Raw genomic sequence first — 24,035 nt, 5'->3', positions numbered from 1 at the left:
CGAAGGGACACATGCACCCCCATGTTTATAGCAGCACGGTCGACAGTAGCCAAAGTCTGGAAAGAGCCCAAATGTCCATCGATGGATGAATGGATAAAGAAGTCATGGTGTATATATATATACGATGGAGTATCACTCGGCAATCAAAAAGAAGGAAATCTTGCCATTTGCAACTACATGGATGGAACTGGAGGGTATTATGCTAAGTGAAATTAGTCTGAGAAAGACAAAAATCATATGACTTCACTCCTATGAGGACTTGAAGAGACAAAACAGATGAACATAAGGGAAGGGAAACAAAAATAATATACAAACAGGGAGGGGGACAAAACAGAAGAGACTCCTAAATATGGAGAACAAACTGACGGTTACTGGAGGGGTTGTGGGAGGGGGTTGGGCTAAATGGATAAGGGGCACTAAGGAACCTACTCCTGAAATCATTGTTGCACTATATGCTAACGAATTTGGATGTAAATTTAAAAAAATAAAAAATAAAACAAGTTAAAAAAAGTAAAAAAAAGTAATAAAAATAAAGATAACTGAATAACTATAAAAACGATTAGGCATGTGTTTAAAATAATATTTTAAATATTATTTTTGACATTTGAAAATGTTCATAATATAATGTAAAACCAAAAATAGCTTATCAAATTGTATATTCAATACAAAAATTTTGCTTCAGATATTTTTTTCAGTGTTTAAAATAAATATACTGTGGTAGGAATTTGTCAAAAAAAAAGATTATATGGTAGATACTCAATTAGCTATTTCCCCATCTTTTAATTTCTAAAGCTACATAGATTAATAAAACACTCCAGATAAGTTCCTTATCCAATCTCCTGTATTTGTTAAAACCTTAGTAGAACTTTTTATCAAACACTGAAAGGAGAACAAGAGGGCTTTCATGCTGATGGGAAGGGCAGAGAGAGTCCCTACAGCCTGGCCAAGGAATCTGAAGAACCTCTTGTCCTATATCATTTTCTACTCTTTGTCCCAATCGTTGTACCAGTTTTTAGACACGGTCGAGCTGCATCCAGATTGGCCTCTCTGTTGAGAGGCACCTAACAAGATGACAGTGACAAGCTAGGGTTCATAGTGATGTAGAATACCATTTCTTGTCCTTGATCTGATCCCAGTTCTCCTGACCAACCTAATCTATACGTTGGTCTTCTTTCCAGCCTAATGACTCCTTTGCCTTTTATCCCTTTCGCCATGCTTCCCACATGGTAGGCGCTATTTAAATGATCCTGGTAAACTGTATCTACCAGCTCCAAATAGCATCAGCCCAGTGCCTTCCACCATGCATATGTGCCTGTGTGCTTAATTTTTTGTATGTTGGTTTGTTTGTTGTTGTTGTTTTTTTTTACTGTTTCAGTCAGTGGAAGGGAAACTTTATTGAGGGCACAGGGTCTGGGGGCTTGGGCAGGAGCCTGCCCTACAAGCAAAGTAAGAGTCAGTAGAGGGGCCTTATTTGACCTTCTCGGGGCGCGGGTTTTTGGTGTGGCCTCACTTTTTCTTGGCGGCAGTTGACAGCGCTGGGGTGCAGACGAGAATAACACGGCAGATTTTACCTTGTCACAGTTGTATTTCCGGGCCAGCTGGCGGAGGGAAGACCCAGTGATGCCCCCCCACGGGCAAAGCACCAAGCGCAAGGTGGATTCTTTCTGGAGATTGTAGCCTGAGAGAGCGCGGCCATCCTCCAGCTGTTTGCCCACAAAAATTAGACGCTGCTGGTGAGGTGAGATGCCCTCCTTGTCTTGGATTTTGGTTTTGACATTCTCAGTGGCTTGACCTTGAGGGTGATAGTCTTACCCATCAGAGGCTTCACAAAGATCTGCATCTCTGTGTCCACAAGGCTGCTGCCACCGCCCCACTCAGCTACCTTGTTCTGTGTGCCTAGTGTTTTCAAGAGAGTAGTTTCCTCACTGCAAGGACTGCATCTTGGTGCATAGTTTCCAACAGGATGCTTCATACTTATACTTGCTAAGCAGAAGTAACTTTAAATCTTCAACTTTTGGGGGCATCCGGCTGGCTCAGTTCGGTAGAGCATGTGACTCTTGACCTTGGTGTCATTGGGTTTGAGCCCCTCGTTGGGCATAGAGATTACTTAAAATAAATAAATAAATAAATAAATAAATAAATAAATAAAATAAAAATGTTTGTAAAAATCTTCAACTTTTGAAGAGTTTTCCATTAATACTATGCTTAAAGTCAACTTTACTGAGATATAATTTACATACTTGTCACAAACTGCACCCAGTTTAAGCCTGCAGTCAAGATACAGACCACTTCCATTGCCAGAGAGAATGCCCCCTTGTAGTTAGTTAATCTCAACCCCTGCTGCTGGCTTCAGGTTATCACTGGTCTCCTTTTCTTTATCACCATAGATTAGATTCTCTTTATGATGTTTCACATACATGTATAATCACATAGTATGTGCTCTTTTGTGTCTGGCTGGTTTCGATTAGAATGTCCTTGAGATCCATCCATGTTGCTTTCTGTATCAGTGGTTCGTTACTTTTTATTGTGAGTCATATTTCATTGTATGTATATGGCACAATTTGTCCATTCGCCTTTTTAAAAAAATTTTTTAATGTTTATTATTTATTTTTGAGAGAGACAGAGACAGAGACAGAGAGACAGGGCGTGAGTAGGGGAGGGACAGAGAGAGAGGGAGACACAGAATTCAAAGCAGGCTCCAGGCTCTGAGCTGTCAGCACAGACCCCAATGTGGGGCTGGAACTCACAAACCGTGAGATCATGACCTGAGCTGAAGTCTGACACTTAACAGATTGAGACACCCAGGCGCCCCTGTCCATTCACCTTTTGATGAACATTTGGGTAGTTTCCAATTGGGGGCCATTACGAATAAAGCTGCTATGAATATTTGTGTTTTAACTTTTATGTGGATGTATACTTTAATTTCTCTCGAGTAACTATCTAGTAGAATTGCTATATTATAATGGTGAGTGCATGTTTAACTTTATTCAGAAATTGCCAGCCTGTTCTCCAAAGTGATGTTACCATTTTGTATTCCCACCCGCAGTGCATATTCATTTGAGTACTTCATGTGTGTGGTTCAGTTAAACAGTGTTTGCATTTTGAGATCCTGCTTTTCTAGAGGATTTGTTGTGTTAAATCTCCCTTAAGATAAGAAAGCCATCAGTGACAGTAAGGGAATATGTTTAAATACGTTTATTTTATTTAAAAAACGCTCATTGGATTTTATTTGTTTTCAAAGAATTTACCCTGTATATCTTGGGTTTTGTTATTTGGCCAAATGCAACTATTCATCACTGTTTAAAATGATCAGCTAAAGGGCATACTTCCTTCAAAAGATAATCCTATTTGATTTAGAAAATAAACTGACCTGACTTTCTCCAGAGTCTTCTAAAATTCTTAGGAATAGCTTCATATGACTTCCCACTTCTTTTTAGTTAACTTTGAGATAAATTCATAGCTAAATCATTCTCAGAGAGAAGCTATGGCTCGCTAAACTCCCAGTGACATAGTAAATGTGTATGTAGCCTCTCATACAACCTCCTTACAGGCAGGTGAAGAGTCTGACTTTATAGATATTTGCCAGTGTCCTGTTGGTTAGGGGCTGTGAGCATCTGGAAAGCTATGAAGCATGGTATCAGCCTTTGGATCTTGGTGACAAAGAAGAAATTCTTTTTAAATGAAACAAGGGGGCGCCTGGGTGGCTCAGTCGGTTGAGCGTCCGACTTTGGCTCAGATCACGATCTGGCAGTCTGTGAGCTCGAGCCCCGCGTCGGGCTCTCTGCTGACAGCTCGGGGCCTGGAGCCTGCTTCAGATTCTGTGTCTCTCTCTCTCTCTCTGCCCCTAACCCACTTGCATTCTGTCTCTGTCTCTTTCAAAAATAAATAAACATTTAAAAAAAAATTAAATGAAACAAAACAGGGGCCGCTGGGTGGCTCAGTCGGTTAAGCGTTCGACCTCAGCTCAGGTCATGATCTCACAGTTCGTGAGTTCGAGCCCCACGTCTGGCTCTGTGCTGACAGCTCAGAGCCTGGAGCCTGCTTCGGATTCTGTGTCTCCCTGTCTCTCTACTCCTCCCCCAGTCGTGTTCTGTCTCTCTGTCTCTCAAAAATAAACACTAAAAAAATTAAATGAAACAAAACACTAGATGTACTTTGTCTGTTTCACCGTACCCAAGATCCAAGGGTTTATAGAGCACGTGTTGCCAAGCAACAAGCTTTGCTAATCTCACTTTAGCATATAGGAACTCTAGTGTAAGTTCCAGGGTTGTTTGAGTCTTGTCTGGGACTCCTCAAATGCTGGGCATGAGAAGGAAGCCATTTGTATACTAGAAAATGTAGTGCCACGTTCACCAGGCTCTCGACTAGAGGATTTTGCTATCTCCTTTTCTACACTGTAAAATCAGGAGTAGTGTGCTTGCCTCTAGGATTTCTATCCCATCGTAGATGACTTGCACAGAATCGATTTAGTACTATTCTCCTCTGTGATATAGGACCCACATTAACACATCGCATTTGTGGGCTATTTGGGGTCATTTGGCAATGCCCGCTCTGCCCCAGAGAACTAACCCCTTCTGCTCCCAGCTTTTTTTTGTTTCTATGAGAAGCTTTTCTTTAGTCTCCAATTTTCTCGAAGCCGTTTAAAAATATCATTTACTCTATACAAGAGCTCGTCTTTCCTTTATAAATCAAACACATTCCAGGTTTACTATATTACATTGAACTTTTCTTGGTCGTAAACCTTTCAAGGAACCTGGATTCATCTCTGTGACTCTGTGGAATTGTTATTCAATGGTGACTGCACCAGACGTTTTTCTGGTTTGAATTCTTTGACTGAGTGGTTCAGAGTCCTGTATTGTTTCATGTGAATGAAACGGCTCTTTTTAGAAACGCAGCACACTTCTCAGGAAGTTGAAAAGCAGGAGCACACTTTGAGATATGAAGCAGGTTAAGAGCACCTAGGCACTGTGTCTCTGCTGATGTATTATTGATTGTATTTAGATTCTGCTCCTCTCTCCCTAAAGACTTGAAGCAGAGACCGTTGAAGTTGATACAGCTTGTCATCGTTTCTTCCCACCCAGCTTTCTGCTGCCTGTTTCCTTCCACTAGTATCTGCCCAGGTTGGCTCCCTTCCAGAAGGGGCCAGGGCCGATGCTCCAGAGACACTTCTTCCCTCTTCTAATCAAAACTCCCATCGTATGTGGAGAAAAGGGAACACTCATGCACTGTTGGTGGGAATGCAGACTGGTGCGTTGCGTGTGGAAAACAGTGTGGTTCCCAAGAAATTAAGAATAGATCTACTCTATGACCCAGTAATTCTACTACTGGGGATTTACCCGTAGAATGCAAAAGCACTAACCCAAAGGGACACCTGCACTCCTGTGTTGATAGCGGCGTTATTTACAGTAGCCAAAGTATGGGAGCAACCGAAGTGTCCGCGGTATATATCTATAATGGAATGTTACTCAGTCATAAAAAAGAATGAAATCTTGCCATTTGCAACAACATGGATGGATCTAGAGGATATAATGCTAAGTGAAAAAGTCAGTCAGAGAAAGACAAATACCATACGATTTCACTCATGCATGGAATCCAAGAAGCAAAACAAACGAACAAAGAAAATGAGACAAACCAAAAAGCTATAGAGAAGAAAATAGTGGTTCCCAGAGAATAGGTGGGTAGGAGGGAGGATGGGTGAAATAGGTAAAGGGGATTAAGGGTACACTTATCTTGGTGAGCACCGAGTAATGCATACAAGTGTTGAGTCACTATATCGTTTGCCTGAAACTCATATAACACTGTATATTAACTCTACTGGAAAAGAAAAGCTCCCATCCTAGCCAGTCTGACATCAATTTGGACGTCCTGATTAAAGTTTTTCAAAGGAAATTGGAAGTGGCCAATAAATGTAACCCTGGGGAGGGTTGTTTGTATTTTAAAGCAACAATTTAGCTCTAATCTCCATCACTGGAATTTGGGGCGTAGTGGTCAGGAGATGACATAGATGGGACGGTCCATCCCCTTCCTGCCCCCTCTCCAGCGCTCCCCAGACACAACACAAATCGTCCCCATTTGTTTAGGAGCAAACTGACACTTGGGAGGCTTACGCAGTGCCCAAGTGTCTCCCTGGGGACAATAATGGCACCGATAGCATGGAAGTTGTTGTGAAGACAAAATTATCTGCTACGTGCAAAACGCTAAGCTTCCTGGCAAATCATAAGCACACAATTTTATAAGTGCTTGTTGTGATCGTTCTTATTTACCAGCTGGTCTCTAAAAGGAAAGGAAGAGGCCAGCCAATCCTAGGTATCTTCCAGTCTCCCTTTCTAGACATTCGGCATGCCATTCTTGGTTTTTATTTACACATGGGTTATAAAGCTTCCTTTAACGTAAGTTTAAGGGATGCCTGGGTAGCTCAGTCGGTTAAGCGTCTGATGCTTGACCTGAGGTCAGATCTTGATCTCAGGGTCAAGAGTTCAAGCCCCGCGTTGGGCTCTGCACTGGGCGTGAGGTCTACTACTTAAGAAAAGAAACAAAGAAATCCAAGTAGGGAAAAGTAAGTTGATTTAAACAGAATTGTTAGGTGTCATGTGGTATGTGGATGTGGCAAAGATGTTGATGAATATAAGTCAAATGCCTCCTTCAGTGATTCCTCATCACCAGAATAAGGTCAAACCGTACTGGAGTGGCCACCCTATTTAATATTGTACTGTGAAATATTAATATTAACTATTAATATTGCTATCCCCCCTCTAGCCTGCTCTGCTTTTTCTTTTTGCTCTAGGATGTATCACTTTCTAACATTTTCTATAGGTGACTTTTTTTTTAATTAATGTTACTCATTTTTGAGACAGACAGAGACAGAGAGCCAGCAGGGGAGGGGCAGAGAGAAAGGGAGGCACAGAATCCCAAGCAGACTCCAAGCTCCGAGCTGGCCCCACAGAGCCCGATGAGGGGCTCGAACCCACCAACTGCGAGATCATGACCTGAGCCTAAGTCGGACACTTAACCGACTGAGCCACCCAGGCGCCCCTAGATTGCTTATTATCTTTATTTGTGTCTCTTTGTTGGAATGTAAGCCCCTCCAAGGCAGGAACCTTTTACTGGTTCTGTTCATGAAGTGAGCACAGTGCCTAAAACAGTGCATGGCCTTGGAGATGGTCACTAAATATCTGATGATCTCGCGATCTGTGAGTTCGAGCCCTGAGTCGGGCAGCTCCGAGCCTGGAGCCTGCTTCGGATTCTGTGTCTCCTTCTCTCTCTGCCCCTCCCCGACTTGTGCTCTCTTTCTCTCTCTGTCTCTCAAAAATAAATACACGTAAAAAAAATTTTTTTCAAAGATTTGGTTACAAAAATGTCCATCACCGTCTTGTAGCAGTGAAGACTTTGCAACAGACTCAACATCCATCAATCAGAGTTCAGTTCGAGAACTCATGGTGACTCTCACTGGATGAAGGACAATCCGGCACTATCTACCAAAATTATAAATGCACATAGCCTTTGAAGGAGCAATCCTGCTTTTAGGAGTTTATCTCGCGGATATACTTGCTCATGTACCAAATGAGCGTGTGTTGGTGGCTCACTCAAGTGCACTCGTCACTCCTACTAGACACAGCAGTGACAGAACTCATTAAATTATTATGTGGGGCTATATTTATTGATGTGGGAAGATCAGAAGAGCTAACATTAATGCAGCATGCTGCGTGCCAGGCACTGCGATAAGTGTTTTTATATATTTTTATCTCATTTAATCCTCATAACAGCCCTGTGAGGTAGTTCCTATAATAGTATAATAATAAATAATAGTCCTCATTTTACACAGGAGGAAATGGATTCAGGGAGGTTAATTTACTTACCCAGGGTCAGTAATCCGTAGCAATTGCTAATACGGAGCAATGCTGAGATGTCTGAAATATGTTATGACAAAACAATATGTACACTACGATCCACTTTTATGAGAAAAAAAAATACACATAGATATGTAAGTGCATAGATGTGCATTAAAAAAACACTTGGAAAGAAATATATCAAAATATTAACAGTCGGCTGATGCGATTGTGGGCGGTTTCTCTTTTCTTCCTTTTGCTTATAATTTCCTGATTTTTCTGTCAAATTTGGGGGCTGACTTGGAGGGAGGAAGTCCCGCCAGGAGGCGTGAATTACTTGTGTAATTTTAAAGATGGCTCCATTTTTAAAAGCTCGGCGGTAGTGTGGAACAGTGACACAGATTTGTGGGAAGCGTTTCTAGGCTGAGAGGGGAAAAAAAAAACCACCAGTGGGGAGGGAGAGATTGCCCAAAGGGAAAGAGGATGGCTCCTGGGGCCAAGTGCAGGCGAAGTGTCAAAGGCACTGGTGGAAGAGGCAACCTTGAGGAGCAAGTCCCTCGTTTCCATGAGGCTGAGGGGTGGGGGGCAAGCAGACGGGGGGCTGGGGGAAAGGCAGAGAACTGGCGCAGGGCTAGGGAAAGAGGGAGCACTGAGAGCTCCTGCCCAATGACCTGTGTCCTATCATCGAAATCCAAAGCTGGCCCTCTACTGAGGGGTCGGGCAGAGGGGGTTGGGTAGGGGATCTGAGGAGAGGGAGAGGATTTGGAACAATCACTGAGAGAAATTTGATACAGATATATAAAAGGACTGCCTCGCAGCCCTTGGGGCCCCGCTGAGGCTGGCTGGCCTGGCTTTGTAGCCGAGCCAACTTCATGACCTTCTCCAGCAATAGCCAGCAGCCTGGGAGTGGGGGGTGGAGAGAATGGGTGGTGGGATTTTCACAGGGCTGGGGATTGGCAGAGCAGGTGCTGCAGAAGGACACGGGGAGAGCGAGTCCAGGGGTCAATGCTAGCATGGCTAAATGGGGCTGACCTGGAAGGAGGAAAGGATGCCAGCAGGCTTACTGATGGCGTCTGGGAAAGGAGAAGGGAGGAAGGACAGGCTGGTGGCCGTGTGGGCCAGAGAGTGTAGAGCGAGACCAATAGGAAACTGAGGTCGGAGGGGTGTTTCTGAGTTTGACACGTTGAACTGTCTCCTCTGGAGCCCTGGGGGGAAGCGGGACGTGCAGCAAGGAAACGGTGCGGACGGAGGGGTGAAGACAGCGGTACAATAACGCCTACCTGATAGAGGGCAGTTTGGCAATACCTGTCAAAATTCCAAAGGCACGTTCCCGTTCGTCCAGCAGTTCAGCTTTGAGGGGTGTCTCGTCCAGATATACTTACTTGCTTTTGTGCAAGATGAGTGTTGAGGGTGAGTCGGGACAGCGCTGTCTGTAACGGCCACAGATTGGAAGCAGCCGAAAAGTCCATCAATAGTGATTTCGTTGGTTACATAAATTGTGGTTCATAAAAGTGGAACGCTAGAGGGCTGGAGAAGGGAGGACGTTTCTCTTGCTAAGTGGAAGAGGCCAGGCACCGATCAGTGGGAATAGTTCACAGTCTATTTGCTAACCCACGCGTAAAACCTCTCCAGACGGATACATAAAAACCGTTCATACAGGTTGCCTCTGAGGAGGGAGAGCTGTTGGCTGGGTGACAGGGTTTGTTTGGAAGGCAACTTCTCATGGGCCCTTCTGTTTCTGTTGTGTAGCTTTCGTCTTTCTTTATGGAAGTATAAGCGACAGAGAAAAATTGTATATATTCGAGGTATACAGTGTGATGTAGCTTTTGAATTTGGAGCCACGTGAATATATTACTCACTGAGGGAATAAAAATAATTAACTGATAACATTATATATAGACATCCATGTATCTGTATGTAATTTGGATCTCTTTTATAGATAGGACATCATTAAAATAAAAGCACAACGAAAACTCCCACCAGAGAGTTTGCTTCGAACCAGTCAGTTTGCCCCGGGGATGGGTGGGAATTCGGATGCCATGAAACTGACCATGTGCCAGTAATTGCTGAGGCTGGGTGACGGGTATGTGGGGGTTCGTTTTCATCTGAAACGCGAAATCGCCGCTCTTGTAGGGCAAAAATGCCCACGTGGCGGCAATTCCATGCAGTTTAAGCTAATGCTGTTCTCATTTTTTGTAAATTTTCCATGATACAAAAGTTTTCAAAGACAGAAAAACAAGTGAGCTCCCTCCACACTCTTGCTAGGAATACTCATCCCGGCTCTTGTATCTTATAATTCAATGGGAATAAAGTCCCATTCCCCGGTCAACCTTTTTTTTTTTTTTAATTTTTTTAAATCTTTATTTATTTTTGACAGAGGGACAGAGTGTGAGCAAGGGAGGAGCAGGGAGAGAGGGAGACACAGAATCCGAAGCGGGCTCCAGGCTCCGAGCTGTCAGCACAGAGCCCGACACGGGGCTTGAATTCACGAACCGTGAGATCATGACCTGAGCCAAAGTCGGACGTTCGACCGACTGAGCCATCCAGGCGCCCCTCCCCCGTCAACTTCTGAAACAGCGTGCTGCCTCTCTGATTCCCTTTATTCTGGGACCCGATACTATTTTCAGGACTTTTCCTGTTAACAGCAACCTCTCCCCACCCTGTTGTGTGTTAATTGGGTACCACCTTATCCTTATTGCTGGTGAAGCTCATCCTGTTCTCAAAAAATCACGTCTTTAGTTTTTTATGATCACTTGATGTTCTCTTCCTGCCTCAAGGTCTATTATTAGCAATCCTAACTAATTTGGGGCCATGCATTTGTCCAGGTTGCATATATTTATCCGTCTGGGGGCTGATGTCTCTAGGACATTCAGTATACAGCCTTAAGTTGTTTTGCTTGTGTCTGCGCTTCTTCTGTTACCTAGGAAGCTACGGGGACTTTGGCCTGGCCCCCAACACCTGCTAATCCATGCCTTGTTGTCTGTCCTCAGGAGGCAGGTGGCTTCCCCTTGCTGCCTACAGGTCCGGGCATCTTCCCTGTGCCCCGCAGTCCGTCGGTCAACTCTGCTTGCGTATGGCCCTAGTACCCCCAAACTTAATCGGTTCCTCCAACTTGAAGCCTCCCCTTTACTTCCTCTAGAAACAGCCTCCAATGACCCCCTTCCTCAGGCAGTCTAGGTTTGGCATACCTTCTCTGTGCTCTCACCACTTCCTTTGTGACGCCAAAATGTGCTGGCCTCTTTTTTTTTTTTTTTTTTTTTTTTTTTTTTTTTGTCCTGTCCATCCCAGACTACGAGCTCCTGGGTTAAGGATCAAGCCTGTGTTTTGTTCTCCCTTGAATATCTCACACCGAGCACGGCATCGGGCACATGGTTAAATACTCGAAATAATACATTTTTACAATTTTAATTTGAAATACTTCCGGCGTACAGAAAATTGTGTGCAAAAATAGCAGAAAGAACTTTCACGTGCCCTTCATCCAGATTCATCTGGTGTTAGCATCTTGTTACATTGACCATTCTCCCTACACACACACACGCACACACACACACACACACACACACACACACACACACATACACACATTTTTGCGTGTGAGGCTCTGGGGAGTAAATCGCAGACATCAATACGTGTTTCCTAAGAACAAGGACATCCTGTTAGATAAACATGGTAAAGTTGGCAAATTCAAGAAATATAACATTAGATACAACATACTATTATATAATCTACAGGTTATACTCCGATTCTGCTCATTGTACCAAGAGTGTCCATCACAGCTATTTTCTTCCTGGTCCATGATGCAGTCTAGGATCACACATTGTATTTAGCTGTCACGTCTCTTACTTCTCTCATGTGTCCTTCCATCTGGAACAGCCCTCAGCCTTTCTTTGTCTTTGAAGACATCAGCATCTTGGAAGAGCACTGGCCAGTTATTTTGCAGAACGGTCCCCAGTCGGGGTTTGCTTGATGTGTCCTCGTGATGAGAGGTCACGCATTTCGAGCATGAGTCAAACATTAAAAGGGATCCAGTGATTGTCGGTGATGTTAACTTTGATTAATTGTTAAGGTGACATCTGCCATGTTTTTCCAGCGTAAAGATACAATTTTTCTTTTTGTACTGAATAACTAATGTATGGGGAGATACTTTGAGACTATGTAAATAACATGTTTTTCATAAAACTTTCAGTCACTAGTTTTAGGATCCATTGATGACTCTTGCCTGAATCGGTTTTTACTATGGTGGTTGTCAAAGAGTAATTTTCAACATAACATCTATGCATCGGTTAAATGAATTGCTCATTTGTCCTACAGAAGGGATGCCTCCTTTGCTAGGACAGCAGCTTCTAGTTGGCTCCAAGAGCGAAGTCTAGGTGGAGAAAAGTCGGCAGTGCTTGGAAAACTTAAATGAGGTCAGTTCTGCTCTAAGCCCTGCTGGCCATGGACTCCGTGGCCTTCCCAAGATGGTCTCCATGCTGAGGCCCAGCAGCAGCGGCTTGCTTAGTCAGCCGCATGCCTGTGGGACCCATGCCTGCCTACTCTTACTGTTTTCCATCAAAGGGGAGAGCAGAGACGATAAAGATGGGGGGCACTCTTGCCTTCCATTTTGACTTATTTGAAAAACAGAAAGCAGAATTCAGGATTCCACCCAACCTTTTCTGCCATTCTGGAGACCACATTTTTAGACGGTGGGATCGAGGCATTGCTTTTTTTTTTTTTTTTTAATTTTGTCACACAAATTTATTTCTTATAGGCTAGCAATGTGTTAAATGCTGGAGCTTCTACTGGTCTTTCAACTCCTTCAGGCTTCTGATGGCCGCCTTTACTGTGAGGGCAGAAGTGGTGTTGTAGGTCCAGGCACCACCCGCTACAGTTTTCATGCGGGAACCACGATGCCAGATTCCCCACAGCTCGTCTTTTCGTCTTGGTTTTGTCACAGAAGGAGCAAGGCTACTTGGTGTGCTGGCCTATTTCAAGCTTCTTCGCCATTTTCCTCAGGGAGGCACCACAACGGGTCCCATATTTACCGACGATTCCGACCTTCGTGGTGCATTTAGCCATGTCGCTGCAAGCTAGGTCGGAGCCCAGGGAGCCAAGGCATCATGTTCATGTGGGTTCTTGTACAGAAAACGAAAGGCACCGTGACTACATGGAAGGCAGAGGGAAGTACGTGGTGGAGTTATTTTTGTTCGGGGACTGTATTAGTTTCCTAGGGCTGTTGTACCAAAATACCACAAACAGGGTGGCCTAAAACAATAGAAATTTATCCTCTCACAGTTCTAAGAGCTAGGATTTAAAATCTAGGTGTGGCAGGGGCATGGCATGCTCCCTCTGAAGCCTTGAGGGCAGGATGCTTCCTTGCCTCTTCCAGCTTCCGGTGGCCCCAGGCGTTTCCTGGCTTGTGGCTGCACATCTTCAGTCTCTGCCGCCATCTTCCCTGTGTGTCTGCATTTGCCTTCACATGGCATTCTCTCTGTGTCTGTGTCTTTGTTCAAATTTCCCTCTTCTTATAAGGACCTCGGTTATATTGGTTTAGGGCCCGCCCTAATAACCGCATCTGAACTTGATTACATCTGCAAAGACCCTAACATTCACAGGTACCCAGGGTTAGGGCTTCAGCCTCTCTTTTTGGGGGACCTGACTCGACCCATAACAGGAGCCATGTCTGAAGTCCGGCCCATTTGGGAACACAAAGTGGAGTGCTATTCCCTATGATGCCTCAGCCCAGTATAACAGAGCTCTCTGTCCTTCCTGCTCACTCTGGTCTTGGTTGGCTTGCCGACATGTAAGGAAGGAAAATGAGACAGGCAGAACATCCTCAGCCCCCTTGAAATAGACTTTGGACGTTAATTTTCAAATGACCACAAGCGAGGCACGTAGCCATTGCATAGAAGACAGTCTACGAGGCTTATGATATAAATAGATTTGTTACCATTTGACAGATGGGGAGCACGAGACCCAGCGAGACGAAGTGACTTCAAAAAAGTCACACAACTACTGATACTAAATTTCAGTAAATATTTGTTGCCTGAATGAGTGAATGAATGACTCAATCTGGGACGGTATCTCTGGTCTCCATTTCCTGATCCATTACTCTTTCCACTGCACCTCACAAATGACTGAAGACTGAGGTGTGGTCCCAAGACAATGAAGTATAGATCTGACCAGGTCAATTCCAGATTCTGTTGCTATATTTAATAACCTTCTGAATTCTGTGGTAATGAGCATGCCAGCCTAATTGATTTCTTTTCCTGCTCCTCTTCTGATACACCAATCAAGAGGCCATTTTGTCAAGATACTGAGGCATTGGCTTTAATTTTACTTGAGCTACATAATTGTCTAAAATTATATTTGCACTAAAGGCAGGCCTCATCACGGGGACAGTTTTCCTATAACAATATATCAAGGAAGTAAAGAATTCAACATGTTACCTTCATACTCAGAAATGGAAGATTGATATTCCCTCGTGCCCATTTCTGGGTTTCCATCAGCATCACTGAGGGAGCCGGGAAAGCTCCATCCAACAAGGACTCAGTAACAATGTGCTGTGTGCCCAACCATGGGCTAGGTGCTGGAGTGAAGGTGGGGGAAGAAGAGAAGGAAGCTCTCTCAAGGATCTTCCAGTCTGAGGGAACCATGTGGGCATCCACATGGGAAACAGTGACCAAAGAGAAGTTGACACTTCCTAAGCACCTATGAGGTGCCAGTCACTTGACGAACCCGGGAAGGCAGATATTACCCCTATATCACAGATGAGCAAACTGAGGAACAGAGAGGCTGAGACAACTTGCCCAAGATCGCATAGCTAGTAAGTGGTAGAACCAGGCTTCAAGCCCAGCAGGCCTGTGACTCAACAAAAGAGAATAATATGAGATGGCTTATAGGCAAGCACTTGCTTGCATGGGCCAGATGAGATGCATTCAAGAAGTTTCAGTGAGATGCATGGAATCTAGGAAGGCCAGGATGGGGCCTCTGGGAGATAAGACTGTGTCAGGAAATTGACAGCCTGCAGCAGGTGCTCCCATACCAAATCCCTTTATAACTTGCCCACTACAACCACCTGTCCCCACTGAAGGGCTCAGGCTCCGTCCATCTTCTCTTCTGGTGTACTTGGGAAGGTGGGGAGGAGAAGCCAGTTCACATTTCTACCTTCAACTCAAGCTGCCCCCTCTCTGAGGCTGGCTGAACTGTTAACCTTCCAAGTGCCTGACCTTGTGGGACAATTTCGCCACGTTTCTCAACCCAGAAGCACAGCCCCCTTTGAGCCGAGAGGAGCCTCTCTTTTGAGAACCACAAGACCCCACACCCCCCGTGGCCTCCCCTCTCCCTCCTTTCCTACCCTTACGCTTCTGTTCACATAGAAGGCATGGCAGGAATTGAACGTGTTTCTGCTTTTTTTTCCATGGCAGGGAGAAGAGCTGGCTTAGTCAGATATAGAATCTTCCCAGTCTGCTCAAGGCGTTGCCAATCAAATAGCCTTCATCTGAAACATCAGATCTGTAGATGAAAATAAAAGAAGGGCACACGCATTCTCAGACTTTTTTCTCTACCCAGTGAAAAGAATAAGTTTCTTAAGTCTGTAGTTTTAGTTCTCAAGAGTCAAAGAGTTATGGTATATGGGGGGAGGGGAGGTGGGGGGAGGGTTCTCTTCAAAAGAAAAATGGGATAAATGAAAGGTTTTGTAGGTCACTTACAAGAAATGCAGAGTTGTGCTCAGATTTTTTTTTAACTTTTTTTAAAATTTTATTTATTTTTGAGAGAGAGATAGAGCATGAGCAGGGGAGGGCAGAGAGAGAGGGAGACACAGAATCCGAAGCAGGCTCCAGGCTCTGAGCTGTCAGCACAGAGCCCGATGCGGGGCTTGAACCCACGAACTGTAAGATCGTGACCTGAGCCGAAGTCGGATGCTTCACAGACTGAGACACCCAGGCGCCCCTTTAAGACTTTTGATTTTGAAATAAGTATGGAGTCACAGGAAGTTGCCCTTCACCCAGTCTCCCCCAGTGATTACATCACACATAATTATAGTACCATATAAAACCCAGAAAATGGATATAGGTACAATGTGTACGTATAGTTGTATGCCATTTCATTACATGTGTAGATTTGTGTGGCCACCATCACAATCAAGAGGAAAACTATTCTATCACCACAAAGATCTCCCTGCGTACCCCTTTGTAGTCACACCCACCCTGCCCCCTACCCCCATCACCATCCCTAATCTCTGGTAACCATTAATTTATTCTCCCATCTCTATAATCTTGTACTTTAAAGGAGCGCCTGGGTGGCTCAGTTAGCTAAGTGTCTGACTCTTGATTTCGGCTCAGGTCATGATCTCGTGGTTCGTGGGATCAAGCCCCGTGTCGGGCTCTGGGCTGACAGCGGGGAGCCTGCTTGGGATTCTCTCTCTACCTCTCTCTCTGCCCCTCCCCCACTCATGCTCTCTCTTTCAAAAATCAATAAAACATTAAAAAAAAGATCGTGTATTTTAAAAAGTACAGTTCCCTTACGAAAATGGATTGGCATCTCCAGTTTTCCCAGAATCTCAGGCTTGAAGGAGTGACTTCTCCAGCCCATTTCCCACTCCATGCCCAAATTCCCTCTACAGTTCTTCCAAGTGTCCATCCAGCTGCTACAACATGCAAACCAGAACCTTCTTCAGGATCTTATTATGGATATCGCGGTATGTGATATAAATATTTAGAGCAAGGACATTGTTTCCTCCTGCAAACTTATTTAATAACTGTCAAAACTTTTACCCTTACACTAAATATTACAAAAGGCCCTCTCCTGTGCTGATTTTCCCATCACACCCTGTTCTATCCCAAACAAGCACCTCCTCTTTCCACCCTTTTACCTAGTGAGTGGGATGAGATGCAGGAGGCCTGGAAGGCTCACAGAAAATGCCAGAAATCCCTTCCTTAACTAGAGATGAAATAGTCTGGCCTCCAGCAGTTGGGGCCTTTCAAACGTAAGTGGTGCCTGTGTGGAATTTATTTCCCAGGCTGTTGTTATCTACATGATACCTATAAGTCATTCCGGGGAGATGATCCGTGGAACCCAACTGCCCTGGAGGCCAACTCCTCGGGACTCACTTGTGGTGGGTAAGAGAATTTTGCAAGGCACTCTATAGCCCATAACATCAGAAAATAAGGACTCAAAAGCATGCCAAGACCAGAAGGGGTTAGCAGAAGTCAAGCCATGGGGGTTCCATGGCTGGGATTAATTTGGATCCCCCACCTCCTCTCCCCTGTACTGTTTTGAAATCTTTCCACTTTGCACAAACTGAACTTGCTCTGCACAAAGAGCACCTTGTTCTCCTCGACTGAACAGCGGCACTTACACAAATGCAGACTCAGACCCGTTAGGATGTGGCCTTTAGAAGAAATGATTTCAAGGGGTAGTGGTGGGGAGGGCATCCGACTTTGGGCCAGGAGACACTGCAAGCTAATGAATACCCTCCTCCTTCTTGAAGTATGGCTAAGAGGACCCTAGCTCACCACTTTCTGAGTGGGGGCTCCTGCCTTCCAGAACCCTCACTTCCCCTTAGGTGAAGAGCGTATGAGCAGTGAGGAAGGGAAGGAAAGACTACAGCTAGCTGTGTGCCCCACCCCAAGTGCCATGGCTCTGTTGTCCACATCACAGCTTTCAACCCAAAGGCTAAAAGGCCTGAAATATGTGCTTCAGGTGAATGTAGCTACTCGTGTCTCAACGTTTTCCCCTTAACTAAATAGCCTGTGTGTGGAATTTGTAATTTCCAAAGTGAAAAGATATCTCCAACTGCTTTAATGATCCTGGCACGGGCGTGGCTGCTTCGGTTTTTTAAGGGGGTAATTTCTGTGGCTACTTTTGGGCTTTTTCTTCAACCTGTGGTAAGTGGACAGAACACAAGGCCACTCCCTGGTCTGGAAGCTGACCATGGCTCTGACCCTTGCTCACTGGGAGGCCTTCTTGTGGAGGGCAAGTAACTTCAACTCTCCCAGCCTCAGTTTCCTCATCTGCAAAGGAGGGATAAATAATGACTGTCCTGCTAACAAAGGAGGTCATTCACATAAACACATCAGCAACATCTTTGTGAAAGTTTCAGAGGGAAAATCTAGTGATCAAGACATTCCAATTCAGTATCAAAAATAGTTCAGGGGCGCCTGGGTGGCGCAGTCGGTTAAGCGTCCGACTTCAGCTCAGGTCACGATCTCGCGGTCCGTGAGTTCGAGCCCCGCGTCGGGCTCTGGGCTGATGGCTCGGAGCCTGGAGCCTGTTTCCGATTCTGTGTCTCCCTCTCTCTCTGCCCCTCCCCCGTTCATGCTCTGTCTCTCTCTCTGTCCCAAAAATAAATAAACGTTGAAAAAAAAAATTTTTAAAAAAAATAGTTCAAAAATGTTCTTCAGTGTTTAGAAAAACATTCTTTTTTTGGAATTCAAATGGTTACTTTCATTTATTTTTTATTAAGTTTTTTTTTTTAATTGTAATTCCAGTATAGTTAACATACAGTGTTATATTAGTTTCAGGTGTACAATATAGTGATTCAGTGGGGCACCTGGGTGGCTCAGTCAGTTAAGGGTCTGACTTCAGCTCAGGTCATGATCTCATGGTCACGGGTTTGAGCCCCACGTAGGGCTCTGTGCTGACAGCTCAGCAGGCCTGGAGCCTGCTTTGTGGATTCTGTCTCCTGCTCTCTCTGCCTCTCCCCCACTCATACTCTGTCTCTCTCTCTCTCAAAAATAGATAAAAGATTTTTTAAATTTTTTTAAATAAACATTTAAAATTTTTGTTAAATACAGTGATTCAACAAGTCTATACGTTATTCATTGCTCATCATGATCAGTGTGCTGTATAGTTCCCATAAACGATTGCATCCCTCCCTCCACCCACCTCCCTTCTTTTTTTTTTTTTTAATTTTTTTTTTTCAACGTTTATTTATTTTTGGGACAGAGAGAGAGACAGAGCATGAACGGGGGAGGGGCAGAGAGAGAGGGAGACACAGAATCGGAAACAGGCTCCAGGCTCCGAGCCAGCAGCCCAGAGCCCGACGCGGGGCTCGAACTCACGGACCGCGAGATCGTGACCTGGCCGAAGTCGGACGCTTAACCGACTGCGCCACCCAGGCGCCCCTACCCACCTCCCTTCTGGCAAACATCAGTTTGTTCTTCATAGGTGAGAGTCTGTTTCTTGTTTTGTCTCTCTCTTTTTTTTCCTTCGCTCATTTTTCTGTTTCTTAGATTCCACTATGAGTGAAATCATATGGTATTTGTTTTTCTCTGACTTATTTCACTTAGCTTATACTCTCTAGCTCCACTCATTGTTGTTACAAATGGCAAGATTTCATTATTTTTATAGCTGAATAAGAGTCCAGTGTGATATATATATATATATATATATATATATATATATATAATCTTCTCTATCCATTCATCTGTCAGTGGACACTTGGGCTGCTTCCATAATGTGGCTATTGTAAATAACGCTACCATAAACATAGGAGTACCTATATCCCTTTAAATTAGTGTTTTTTTGTATTTGGGGAGAAATACCCAGTAGTGCAACCACTGTATCATAGGGTAGTTCTATTTTGAATTTTTTGAGGAACCTCCATACTGTCTTCTAGAATGGCTGCGCCAGTTTGCATTCCCACCAACAGTGCACAAAAGGTCCTTGTTCTCCACATCCTCACCAACGCTTGTTGTTTCTTGTGTTGTTCATTTTAGCCATTCGGACCCATGTGAGGTGATATCGCACTATGGTTTGGATTTGCATTTCCCTGATGATGAGTGACGTCGAGTATCTTTTCATGTGTCTGTTGGCCATCTGGATGTCTTCTTTGGAGAAGTGTCTCTTCATGTCTTTTGCCCGTTTTTTAATTTGATTATTTGTTTTTGGAGGTGTTGAGTTGGGTAAGTTCTTTATATATTTTGGATAATAACCCCTTATTTGGATATGTCATTTGCAAATATCTTGTCCCATTCAGTGGGTTTTCTTTTAGTTTTGTTGATTGTTTCCTTTGCTGAGCAGAAGCTTTTATTTTGATGCATTTCCAATAGTTTATTTTTTTTTTTATTTCCCTTTCCTCAAGGAGACCTATCTAGAAAGGTGTCACTATAGCCAATGTCAGAGAAATTACTGCTTGTGCTCTCTTCTAGGATTTTTATGATTTTGTGTCTCAACATTTAGGTCCTTAATCCATTTTGGGTTGATTTTTGTGTGTGGTGTAAGACAGGGGTCCAGTTTCACTGTTTTGCATGTAGCTGCCCAGTTTTCCCAACACCATTTGTTGAAGAGACTCTTTTTCCCATTGCATATTCTTTCCTCCTTTGTTAAAGATTAATTAACCATATAATTATGGGTTTTTTTCTAATTTTTCTATTTTTTTTTCTTTTTCTTTTTTTTTTTTTTTTTTTTTTTTTTTTTTGATAGAGCAAACAAGGGAGACAAGGATAGAGAATCCCAAGCAGGCTCCACACTCAGCATGGAGCCCAACTCAGTCCCACAACCCTGGGATCATGGCCCAAGCTGAAATCAAAAGTCAGATGCTCAACCGACTGAGCCACTCAGGCACTCCTGGGTTTTCTATTCTATTTCATTAATCTGTGTGTTTATATTTGTGTGCCATACTGTTTTGGTTAGTATAGCTTTGTAGCCTAACTTGAAGCCTGGAATTGTGATACCTCCAGTTTTTTCTTTTTCAAGATTGCTTTGGCTATTCGAGGTCTTTTGTGGGAACGTTTCCCCTCAGGTCAGGAACAAGACAAGGATGTCCACTTTCACCACTTTTATTCAACATAGCACTGGAAGTCCTAGCCACAGCAAACAAAAAGAAGTAAGAGGCATGCAGATTTGGTAAGGAAGAAGTAAATCTTTCACTCTTTGCAGATGACATGATACTCTATATAGAAAACCCGAAAGACTCCACCAAAAGACTACTCGAACTGACACATGAATTCAAGTCACATGATGCAAAATCAATGTACAGAAATCGGTTGCATTTCTATACACGAATAATGAAGCAGCAGAAAGAGAAATAAGAAAACAAACCCATTTACCATTGCACCAAAAATAATAAACTACCTAAGAATAAACTTAACCAAAGAGGTGAAAGACCTGTGCTCTGAAAATGATAAAACATTGATGAAAGAAGATGAAGGTGACACAAAGAAGTGGAAAGACATTCCAGGCTTATGGATTGGAAGAACAAATATTGTTAAAATGTCTTTCCTCCCCAAAGTGATCTACAGATTTAACGCGATCCCTATCAAAATTCCAACAGCATTTTTCACGGAGCTAGAACAAACAATCCTAAATTTTGTATGGAGTCACGAAAGACCCTGCATAGCCAGAGCAATCTTGAAATAGAAAAACATTCTTAAAATAACTCTTAAAGTCTTATCTGTTTTACCTTAGGCCGGGTTTTTTGGCCGATCATGACTCCATTCTTAGGGTTCATTATATTTTTTAGCAAGAGGGTGAGGTTGGCCATAAAATATTATGAAATCATCAGAGCTTCTAATGATTTCATAATATTTTATTTTTAATATTAAATTTAATTATTAAAATTAATATTATTTTATTTTTAATATTAAAAAAAAAAAACAAGAGTGGGGGATAAAGTCCTCCAAATACTAGGAATTTGATCTCAGCCATAAAGGCAATTAGCTTTGTGGAGCCAGTAGGTTTACTACTTTTCAGTGGGATTACTGTTTCACAACAGCAAGTTGTGTCCAGGTCATTTGGTTGTAAAGTGGAGAGTCAATCAGAATAACCCCGTGGTGCCTGTGACCAGGCCAGTTTGTGTGCCTCTTCACCTGATCTTTCTTTGTGAGGGCAGCGTGCCCTGAACTGGATCCCTGGGGCTTTGAGCTGAGACCTTCATCGGGTTCCTGCTACTGGCTAATTAATCAGCAGATCGACTCATTGCAGGACCAAGTAGCCGCGCTGACCCATTAACGCAGGTCCCTAGGGTCATTAGGACAGCAGAAAGAGAAGGAGATGGCCTCATCTCCCAGGATTACAGGGGAGAAGTTCCTTTTCGAAAAGCTCCTCAGAAAACAAAATGTCCTGTGGCCTTGCCCAGCAATACCCAGCCACTTAAGGACCCCTTCTCCGTGGAAGCAGTTCACCTGCACAGGTCTGATAGGCTCAGACCACTCAGCTGCTTGGAAGGTGCGATAGCAGTCAGTCAACAGCCTACCCTTCCTGCCCATGTGATGTCAAACCAGTCTGGCTGATTTTTTTTTTTTTTTTTTAATGCATTGCCCAGCTCTGCGGATCGATAACGTATCTTCCCTTTGTGCTGGGAGACTGGTTGCAGTCTCGTTCCTATGTGGGTCCACAGTCACTGTCAAGGGGGAGTACCTTTGATCGCTGCTCCAGTGTTTTGTTTTGTTTGGTTTTGTGACCACTCTAAAATATTGAGCTGTCTACGTGATGCCATTAACAGTGGATTGGAAAGCGAAAAGGTCTTTCGGTGGAGGAAGCGATTGCTTGCGTAATAGCCGACCGTGTGGTTTTCTGTTGTTGTTTGCTGTTGTTGTTGCTGAGATGGCTCGTTGTTTTGTGTTGTGTAAACACATACTGTTATCTTTTCTTTTTTTACTGAGTTGCCCCAAAAGTAAACTCCCTCGTGGGGAGGCTGCATGCTCTAAGTGGTAAAATCAAAAACTGTGAAGCCAGACAGATCTAAATTTCTTAGCTGTGAGCTCTTGGGAAGACTGAATAATCTATCTGAGCCTCAGTTATCTCATCTGTAAACTGGGCAAGATAACATCTGCCTTGAAGTGTTGTCGGATCGTTATGAGGCTATTTTAAGTGTCTGGCCTAGGTCAGGCAGTCAGTATTTCTCAACTTTAATGTACATACACATCACCTGGGGATCTTGTTGAACTGCTGACTCTGACTCAGTAGGTTCTGGGGTGGGCGGGAGATTCTTCATGGCCAGTAAGCTCCCAGGTGATGGCCATGCTGCTAGTCATTTGCAAAGGGGCCAGCACAGCTAGTGCCTTAATACATGAGCACCCCAAAATAATTCAATCTCTCACTTAAAAATTACTGAGAAGAAACCCTTTTTCCTCAAACATAATACCAATCTGCCTATAGCTATGTTCCCATAGCCTTTGCAAAATGGCTCTTTGAGATTGGCCATGGTTGGTCATTTCTGAAGGCAGGTAATCGGTATGTGGGAGAGGTTCATTATACTATTCTCTCTGCTTCTGCACATGCTTAACATTTTCCAAGAAGAAAACCCCAACAGATTTTTAGGGCAGTGACACTATTCTGTAGGATGCAGGTCATCATACATTTGCCCAAACCCACAGAATATACACCTAGAGTGAACCCTAATAGAAGCTATGGACTTTGCGTGATAATGACCTGTCAGTGGAGGTCCATCCATTGAAAAAAATGCACAACTGGGGGATATGGATAGTGGAGTGGCTCCGCATGTGGGGAGGGGGCATGGGGTATATGGGAACTCTCGGTACTTTCAGCTCAGGTTTGCTGTGAACCCAGAACTGTTCTAAATGATGAAGTCTAATCAAGAGAACACCCACAAGGGGCTCGGTTGGTTGAGCATCCAACTTCGGCTCAGGTCATGATCTCACGGTTCGTGACTTCGAGCCCCGTGTCGGGCTCTGTGCTGACCGCTCAGAGCCTGGAGCCTGTTTCAGATTCTGTGTCTCCTCTCTCACTTCCCCTCCCCTGCTCATGCTCTGTCTCTCTCTGTCTCTCCGCAATAAATAAATATTAAAAAAAAAACCCCACAAACAAAAGAGACCTGTTTCCTAACAGCGTGAGAGCTGTAAGAGATACAGGTTGCCTAGTACAGTGATTACCTCCAACAACATGTTCATTAGAAGACAGAAAGCTTTCTTTCCAATTCTGCAAATAAATCCATTCATAACCTTGCCTTCTGTGACCTATGATTGTACAAAAGTAATTTCCCCATCCACCCCAGGATTTAGCACATTTTTTCCCTTACTATTAGCACAACTCACACTTCATTTTCTCACAATGTTTTTTGCATTGTTTTTCTCTACCTTGGTGGACTAAAGTCTGTCCACATCCTCATAACATCATTTATTCTTTTCACTTTATTGAACCAGGGCTTTTCTCCACCTACCCGGATCACATCCGGAACTGCCCAGCTTGCGCGTTCATTAAGTCCATGATTCACAAAACAATTGCCATGCAAAATTGGAAAACGCACAGAGTGAGTTGGACAAT

General features: G+C 43.8%; 1 protein-coding gene and 2 pseudogenes across 3 annotated transcripts in view; 1 reads left to right on the top strand and 2 right to left on the bottom strand.

Moving 5' to 3' along the window:
• The window catches only part of LOC121025565 (P2R1A-PPP2R2A-interacting phosphatase regulator 1-like), a 101,642-nt gene that overhangs the window by 48,911 nt on the left and 28,696 nt on the right, over positions 1-24,035 (top strand). Inside the window, exon 12 of one of the 3 annotated variants that reach the window (XM_040468101.1) lies at positions 15,233-15,352. The exons of the other annotated variants lie outside the window; for them this stretch is intronic. Within the exon in view, the coding sequence (XP_040324035.1) occupies positions 15,233-15,260 (28 nt within the window). The 3' untranslated portion in view covers positions 15,261-15,352. Of the gene's footprint in view, positions 1-15,232; positions 15,353-24,035 lie in introns of those variants that run through there. 3 annotated transcript variants of the gene reach the window in all.
• LOC121025567 (ubiquitin-60S ribosomal protein L40-like) lies at positions 1,340-2,609 on the bottom strand (annotated as a pseudogene).
• LOC121025568 (60S ribosomal protein L37a-like) lies at positions 12,526-13,499 on the bottom strand (annotated as a pseudogene).

Source organism: Herpailurus yagouaroundi, unplaced genomic scaffold (assembly GCF_014898765.1).
Source record: "Herpailurus yagouaroundi ecotype Mexico unplaced genomic scaffold, PumYag 67681, whole genome shotgun sequence".
Lineage (NCBI taxonomy): Eukaryota > Metazoa > Chordata > Mammalia > Carnivora > Felidae > Herpailurus > Herpailurus yagouaroundi.
The sequence above is the reverse complement of the archived record's forward strand: the minus strand, read 5'-3'. Positions and strand labels throughout refer to the sequence as shown.